Source organism: Arachis ipaensis, chromosome B10, assembly GCF_000816755.2.
Source record: "Arachis ipaensis cultivar K30076 chromosome B10, Araip1.1, whole genome shotgun sequence".
Lineage (NCBI taxonomy): Eukaryota > Viridiplantae > Streptophyta > Magnoliopsida > Fabales > Fabaceae > Arachis > Arachis ipaensis.
In genome coordinates this window covers 122,391,526-122,400,087 of record NC_029794.2, presented here as the reverse complement: position 1 = coordinate 122,400,087, position 8,562 = coordinate 122,391,526, and the positions used below count along the sequence as shown (strand labels likewise).

Below are 8,562 nucleotides of genomic sequence, written 5' to 3'. Positions count from 1 at the left end.
GACCTCTCAGTTAGGTGGAAATTCCTCAATATCATCGGGAAACACTTCTGGAAACTCACACACTACCGGAATCTGATCCAACCTTTGATCATCACCCGAAACACCCGCAGTTAATAACAGGATACCCTGACATTTGATTCCAGAACAGTTCATCATCATCGAATTCAAGTAATAATTATTCACCACGACCGGCCCTTATGTATCCTCCGGCATAAAGTACACCGACTTTGTAGAACAATCAAGCAGGACATGGTTCTCAGATAAGCAGTCCAATCCCAAGATAAGATCAAGACCGATCATCGGTAAGCAGATTAAATTATGGACAAAATCACGCTGCTTGAACCTAAACGAAACTTTCGGGCATCCTAGCCTAGTTATCATGGCTTCATGGGTAGCATTATACACTTTTAAGTCATAACCTAAGGTTACGATCTTCAATCCTAACTCATGGGCTTTCTCAAATGCAATAAATGAATGCGATGCTCCCGAATCAAATAAAGCATTTAAAGTTTGACCAGCCATTTCACAGTTACCTCGAATGAGTGTCTCGAATCCCTCTGCACCCACAGCTGAGGTGGTGAACACTCGACCAGTTTGTTGTGCTTTCCCAGCACCTTGCTTCTGCTTCTCCAGACAACTTGCGGCTTTATGCCCCGCCTTTCCACAATTGTAGCACAAACCCCATCCGGCCTTGCATGGTACACCCGGATGGTGACTTCCACACCTAGTACAAGCTTGATCATTTTGAGGCTGCTTCCCAAACCTTTTCCCTTGGGAGTAGTTGTTGTTGGGCCTCCTAAAGGAACCTCCCCTTTTGAAAGGCGGACCTCTAGGTGCAAAGCTCTTCCCTCGGTTCTGCGAAAATGATCCTTTGTGACTTCCGTTCTCAGCGGTTGCCCTCTTCACACACTCCTCAGCAACCCTGCACTTGTTCACCAACTCGGAGAAAGTCCTAATCTCCATTGGCCCCACCGAACTAAAAATATCACTCCGGAGTCCTCCTTCGTACTTAACACACTTCCATTCCTCATATTCCACCGGAGTCCCTTGACACATACAAGAGAATCTAAACAGCTCCTCAAACTTATCAGTATACTCAAATACGGACATAGTACCCTGCTTCAGCTGCAACAATTCAAGCTCCTTGGCCGTCCTAGCAGAAGTCGGAAAGTACTTCTTATAGAACTCCTCTTGGAAGACGTCCCAGGTGATATAATCATCACCCTGCTGCAGGAGGCGTCGGATTCCTTGCCACCAATGCGACGCTTCCCCAGTGAGCAAATAGGTAGCAAACTCCACACGCTGCCCTTCAGGTACCACCTGCGCTTGCAGTGCTCGTTTCATAGCCTGAAACCATGTATCGGCTTCAGTCAGGCTAGTAGTTCCCTTGAACTTCGGGGGATTAACCTTCAAAAAGTTTGCTAGTGTCATCGGGCCCTGAACTCCACCTCCGTCATTACCATGGTTGTTCATCTGTTGACCAAGAGCCTCAGCAGTGGCTTGCATAGCAGCAGCCATATTCTCCAACGCAGTCATAAAGTTCACCGGGTCGTTAGTGTTAGTCTCCGGCGCACGGGCATTAGTATGACCTCTCCCACGACCTCTACCGCGTACACGAGGCGCCATCTGGTTCCTATACACCCCAAACAATCGATATTAAGTTGATCAGTCTCAATATCGGAAGTTTAATGCTTCAAAGTCCCAAATGCATGCTCATGAACGTTTATGCCAATTATATCAAGCAGATATACTAACAGCACATAACACACATACAGAGAATGCACAGAAGCATAGTCAGTCCATTCCTCAGGCTCTACAGGAACGAACTGCTCTGATACCATAATGTAACACCCTACCATACAGAGCCTTATGCTTAAGTCATAATTCAGAGATTGCAAGGTATTACGACCTCCAAAACAAAAATTTAGTACGTATAGTAGTATGAATAATTGATTATAACAAGGAGCCTTTGTCAAAAAGGGGTAAACAAAAACCGCAACTCGAAAGCGCAACACTCCGATCGATAACGTAACGAGCAAGGGATAAGCTAGCGCAAGATCATAGATATAAAGAGTGTCAAAAACGGGAATATCAAGACTCAAAATCCGGCTGCGAAGATAACCGGTCCGAGCATAGCAATATATACATATAATAAAATAAGGAAAACCCTAAGGAAACCCAAAAGGGACACAAATACAGAAACCTATTCTCCAAAACCTCCTATAAGAGGAGTTATCAAAGTTTGTATTATTTAATGGAGATAAAAGTATCTAAATAAGATATATAACCCAAAACAGAGTCCCGAGAACAAAGGATCTTCGCTAATCCAGAAGTCTCCAGCATGCCTTAACGAGAAGCCTCGCGTCCTGCATCTGAAAATCACAAAATCCGCATGGGTGAGAACCAGAGGTCCCCAGCATGGTAACAGCTTCCACATATATAATACATAATAATAGAGGAAAGCCAAAGGCAATCCTAGAACTTCCTCCAAATAATATCAAAGCTTATAAACAAGCTAAACCGTAAGCGGCAACTGACTAAAGATCCTTCAGTCTAACTAATACTTCCCTTTCCAATTCCTGCAGACCTCTCAACCACCAGCAGGAGTATAATATAGCAAACACAGTTATATCAGACAAGAGATTTACAAATAGGAACAGATAAGGCATTTAGGCAATTAGCAAGTAATATGCAGTCAAATAGGCAATCTCAAACAATTCACATAGTATGCATATGATGAATGCCTGTCCCTAGTGGCTGATGATATCATCGGTCGGTTATAGAGCCAACCCGACAAGTCCTGGTAGCTAACCATTGGACTGTCCAGCACGTGGTGGCTAGCCACTGCTACTACCCAGGGAAACCCTCATCTCCGATGGTGGAAGTGCAAACACAATTCAATCAACAGCATATATGCATTTATACTTGGCCATAAACATGGCTCCGTCGTAACACGGCAATAATCTAGCCATCCGGCTCACGGTTAAATCCATAACCAGCCAATTCATTAACAATTATGGCCCTTCGGCCCATGGCATAACAAGCACTTCCACCGCCATTCTCCGCATCTCACATAATCATCTTTGATCCTCAATGATCATTCATTTTTCCCCTTGTTTCACTCGCAAGTTACCACATTCACTAGCCCTTTTTCTCATGCTAGGCATATCATAATGATTTAAGACATAAGTGGTGAGATCAGAGGCTTAGAAGTATGAAATTTGGCTTTTAAAACTCAAAAATCAACTTTGGAATGAAAACAGGGCCACGCGTACGCGCACTCCACGCGCACGCGCGGATGGCCACAAAACTCATCGACGCGCAAGCGTCATACGCGCAGACACGCGGGTTGAAAACTAGCCAAACGACGCGCACGCGTCAGCCACGCATACGCGTGGGTGTTCTTGCGCCCCAGGCACAAAACTGGCACAACTTTGGCACAAAACTGGGAATTCAATGCAGCGCATCGACGCGCTCGCGCACACCGCGCGCACGCGTGAATGGTGCCTTCTCGAAGAACGGCGCGTACGCGCCAAGTGCGCCTACGCGCGGGGGGTCATTCTGCTTAAAATTTTCTAAGTTAAAAACTGCAGAATTCACAGATTTAGCCCCCAATCTTCCGACGGACATAACTTCCTCATTTTAAATCGTTTTTCACCCGTTCTTCGAACGGCACGGACATCCCGGATCCAATTTTATTTCTAAACAGATTTGGCTCAAATCAGAGATCCGTAGTCCAAATTATTCCCCGTCAATGTATGCCCAAAAACCATATTTTGCAAGCTTTCCAAAATCACCAATCAAGCTCCAATATTCACATATACACAACCTAAGCCACAATCATCATATCCATACACAACATCTCAATACCCAAACATCATAGAACAACAATTTACACTAGGGTTGAGAATCTTACCACATCCAAGGTCCAAGGAGACAATATTAACCTTCTCCTTCAAGAGAGTTGGGTCCTATAACATCAAAGAACCCAAAATCTCAACATTTTTGCTCATGAAACTCGAAATCAAGGGCTGGAATTTCGAACAGTAAAACGTGGCTTACCTCAAGATTGATTGTATGGGTTTTGTAGAGCTCTCCGCGGTGAACGCGTGGCCACAAACGATGCGGCAATCGGAGCTCTAGATCAAAAGTTATGGTGGTTTGAAGATCAACCAAGGGAGAGAACTTGAGAGAGTGTTCTTCCTTCCATAGCCTCCATTTTTAGCGTGTTTAGTGTGTTGTGAGGAGAGAGAGTGCTGAAAACTAGGGTTTTGGTTTAGTTTAGTTGGGCCAAGGGCCCACTTTGGGTCCGGTTGGTCCGGTTTGGCCCGTTCGGTCCAATCTTGGTCCGATTTCTATAAAATTGGTACCGAAATTCTCGTCTCAATCTCCTCTATCATATTAAGCCATAAAAATAACATTTTTGGCTTTCTAGAATAAATTCTCATTTATGGGTTAATTAGCCATTAATTAACCGGGTCTTACAAGTGGCGGCGACTTCTGTGCCACCGCGACATCACCACCACCCCACCGCCTCTCTATTCTTCTTCCTCCTTTCATTAATGCAGGTTCCCTTCCCCTGTTCCCTGTCTTTCTTTTCTTTATTTTCACTGCTTTTTAATTCTATTTTTAGAAATTTTGGTTAGGCTTAGGTTTGTTAAAACTTGTGTTTCTGGACTGAAATTGTTGTTGACTGTATCTTTGTTAAGTAGTAGTGAGTGTGGTAGCTAATAGGATAGCTAGCAAGTTTCACTACTTATATTCACTACTAATAGGATAGCTAATAGGATAGCTAGCAATATACTTATGTGATTTCTGATTCTCTCTTTTCTTTTTCTAAACAAAAATAGTATTCATATTTTTATAATAATAAAATTAAATATTTCAGTACATGCCCATTGCTATTGCCATTGCCATATTTTAAAAAAAAGTAGTACTTGTCTCAGTCTCAGGCCTTCCTTTTTGGTTTTGCTTCTATTCTTTACACTTCATTTGTTTTACCCTTCCTTTCTTTTCCAATTGCTTCTCCTTTATTTTATTTCTGACATGCTTTCTATTGTGTGCCCATATAGGTCAACACCATGCATTTACAAGGTAAGAGAGATTATTTGACAGGGAACCTTGACACAATTTCACTTATATTACCTCTTCTCACATTAGATTCACCCTATTCACCTCTTTATATCCATCTCTAGATTTAATTTTATTTGAATCAAGATAACATACTTTATGCACTTATATATAAATTAATCTATCTACCTTGATCAATTATATAATGTGTTTCTTTAATTTATTTTTTCATTGTAAACTTGAGCTATCTGTAGGTAATAAGTTGCTTATCCTTTTTCAATTATTTTTGGCTTTTCAGGTTTTGATTGAACAGTTGACATCTTCTCTTCTGAACAATTTGCTTTTCTTGATTTATTATGGATTAGTTATTGAAGGTTAGCCCTTTCTATATACCTAATTAACTTGCATCTTTTTAGAAAATTGGCTATGGTAAAAGACTAATAAAGTTAAAGCCATTATTGTTCATGTCAGAATAAATAAATAAATAAATAAATAATTGTTATTGGTGAGTACTTTGTTTTGTTGTGATTATAATATTTTCATTGCAAGCAGAAACAACTTCTTCCATTTTGATGATTGATTATATATCAATAAAACGTCCCACACATTAAATATCACACATCCTATAAAAAGTTCATTTATTTTTTCGATTTTTTCCTATAAAGTTTATATATGAAAGTTACATGGTATCCTATAGTTGGACTACTCATGAACTTGCTGCATTACTTTCCTTGATTGTTAGAAAATTGGAAGATGAAATTTTAAATCACTGAACTGTAGTGTTATTTATTATCCATCTGAGTGGTTTTACTTACTAAAATAGAAAAAGAAAAATTAATACACATCAGCATAGAAGAATTTACTTAGTTTGCAAATTTGTTAATTTACTTTTAAATAAATTATATTTTGTATATGTGTTGCTGCTTCATAGAAGAATAGAATCAAGTAGGAGTTGGTAAATTCTTCTCTTTATGTTGATTTTTCTGTAACTTGATTTCATACTACTTTTCTATTGTCATTTACACTTTGATTTTGGTCCAAAGGGACGAGTGTTTATGTATAGGAGGAACAAATTTCAATAGCTAATACTCCTTATGTATGAAAAATAGCCTTAATTAAAACTCAAAAAAGGATTTAAATGAAAAATTTTAATAGCTAATACTCCTCTTGCTGCTGCTGCTTCAGTTATTTTATTTCTTTCAATAGCTAATACTCCTCTTGCTGCTGCTTCAATGAGCTGGCAGTGCAGGGTTAGTATATGCTGTAAAAAAATCCTGCTTAAGTTATTAACGGACACATTGTTTACTACTAATTCTACTAAGAACATAAAGGTTTACGTTTCCAGCTAATAAGCACACTATGAGTAAAGTGGATTGGTGAACATGATTCTGGAAGCTTGAATTGAATATTAGTTGTTGTGTGGTTTGGCAGGTACTACTCCATGTATGGACATGTTGAGAAGCTAGCACAAGAAATCAAGAAAGGCGCTGCTTCGGTAGAAGGCATTGAGGTCAAAATATCGCAGGCATGTATTTTAATATTCCAAAGTTCCGTGTACATTGTGTCACAACATAAAATTGCAAATTTGCAAGTAGCAAACAACATCTGTAGATAAATGGCGTGTCATGTTCCCTTTCTAACAGGTGCCTGAGACACTGCCAGAAGAAGTGCTTGGTAAGATGGGTGCACCACCAAAGACTGATGCACCAATCATCACCGCCGACGAGCTGGCCATGGCTGATGGTTTTGTCTTTGGCTTTCCTACTAGATTCGGGATGATGCCTGCTCAATTTAAGGCTTTCCTAGATTCCACCGGAGGTCTATGGAGGACACAACAGCTTGCAGGCAAGCCTGCCGAAATCTTCTATAGCACCGGTTCCCAGGGTGGCGGACAAGAGACGACAGCGTAACACCCTCTTATCTCTCTTTACTTTCTTATTCACATGAAATGGTAAATGTTAAGACATTTTTTCAATACATTTCAGGCTTACTGCTATCACTCAGCTTGTGCATCACGGAATGATATTCGTTCCGATCGGATACACATTTGGTGCCGGCATGTTTGAGTTGGAGAACGTGAAAGGTGGAAGCCCATACGGGGCCGGAACTTATGCCGGTGATGGCTCAAGGCAGCCATCTCAGCTTGAGTTGGACCAAGCATTCCACCAAGGAAAGTACCTTGCATCCATCACAAAGAAGCTCAAGAAGGAACAAGCTGCATAAAAAATCTTGGCTTAATACTTATACACAATATTAATAATAATTATTTAACTAGACAATAATAATAGTTATTTATCTTGTCTTGAGTCTTTATGTTAGAGGGTTATTTATTATTTTGATAAGTTTGTAAACTCATTATCTAATATTTAGTATAAATTTTATTTATAAATTTTATTTTTATATTTAAAAGTTTATTTGTCTTGTTATCTAATATTCTGTATAAATTTTATTTTTATATTTAAAAGTTTATTTGTATTAACGGTTTATTATTTTTCAAATAGAAAAAAAATAAAACATATAACTATTAAAATCGACGGCAAAGTTGTCGCTTTTAAAAGTTGAAATAGACAAATCTAAATAATTAAATCGACGGTAGCTGTGTCGATTTTATTCAATCTCATATCGACGGCGTCGTCGTCGATTTTATGAAGCATATTATAGACAGCAGCGTTGTTGATTTTATTGAATCAATTATCGACAGAGAAGGCGTCGATTTTAAATAATAATATCGACGGAATTGTTGTCGATTTTAGTAAGGATGTAAAATTCTCATACCCATATTACAGACGGAACAAATGTCGATTTTATTAAATTATTATCGACGTCTAGTAAGATCGTTTTTCTCCGTTGGCAGCACTTCCTTCCGATAAGTTAGCCTTAGATTTCATTTACTTTGAAGCATTTTGTCATTAATTATCTTGTAATTTTTGTGATTTTCTTTGAATTTCATAGAAATATCTTGTGATTGTACCTCATATATGTGCCTCTGTTTGTTTTTTAATAATGTAGTAGCCAAAAAAAACTGGGATTGTGTGTTTGAAATTATTTAACCTTAGATTTTTTTATGCAGATTCAAACAAATCAAAATCTACTATCCCTGCCATGATGTGATGAAAGAAAGGCTTAAGTTTATGTTTTTAGAATGTGAGTAATAAGTTTAGTATTTAGATATATTTTGGTTGTTTTATTAATATGTTTGATGATTGAGTTGAGACAATATTAATTGTTGCTATTTAAGTATGTGAAGGCTATAAATAGTATACTTCTAACGATGATTTGCAGATTATCTTTGATCTTTCTTTTTTTATTTTTTCTTTTTTTTGAATTTTTTTAGTTTTTTAAAAAATCTGCGGATATTCGCGGAGACACCGATCCCCGGCGGATATGGGGTCCCCGTTACCCGTCGCGGGAATGGCGTGGGGGCAAGGGGCGGGAGACATGTCCCCGCCCCTATGGAGACCCGTTGCCATCCCTAGCAGGCTATGATAGGCC

At 39.1% G+C, this 8,562-nt stretch overlaps 1 protein-coding gene across 1 annotated transcript; it reads left to right on the top strand.

Moving 5' to 3' along the window:
• On the top strand, window positions 2,238-7,341 carry LOC107621623 (probable NAD(P)H dehydrogenase (quinone) FQR1-like 1). Its single transcript, XM_016323657.2, has 4 exons — window positions 2,238-2,244; window positions 6,483-6,595; window positions 6,714-6,976; window positions 7,056-7,341. Exons 2-4 carry the CDS (start codon window positions 6,512-6,514, stop codon window positions 7,291-7,293), a joined length of 585 nt encoding a protein of 194 aa, XP_016179143.2. The 5' UTR covers window positions 2,238-2,244; window positions 6,483-6,511; the 3' UTR covers window positions 7,294-7,341.

What these genes read in the sequence shown, in the direction of transcription:
- LOC107621623 (XM_016323657.2), top strand. Translation starts at nt 6,512, where the DNA reads ATGTATGGACATGTTGAGAAGCTAGCACAAGAAATCAAGAAAGGCGCT. An exon ending in TTGAGGTCAAAATATCGCAG is followed by an intron (nt 6,596 to 6,713) that starts GCATGTATTTTA and finishes CCTTTCTAACAG; the next exon opens with GTGCCTGAGACACTGCCAGA. An exon ending in GGCGGACAAGAGACGACAGC is followed by an intron (nt 6,977 to 7,055) that starts GTAACACCCTCT and finishes AATACATTTCAG; the next exon opens with GCTTACTGCTATCACTCAGC.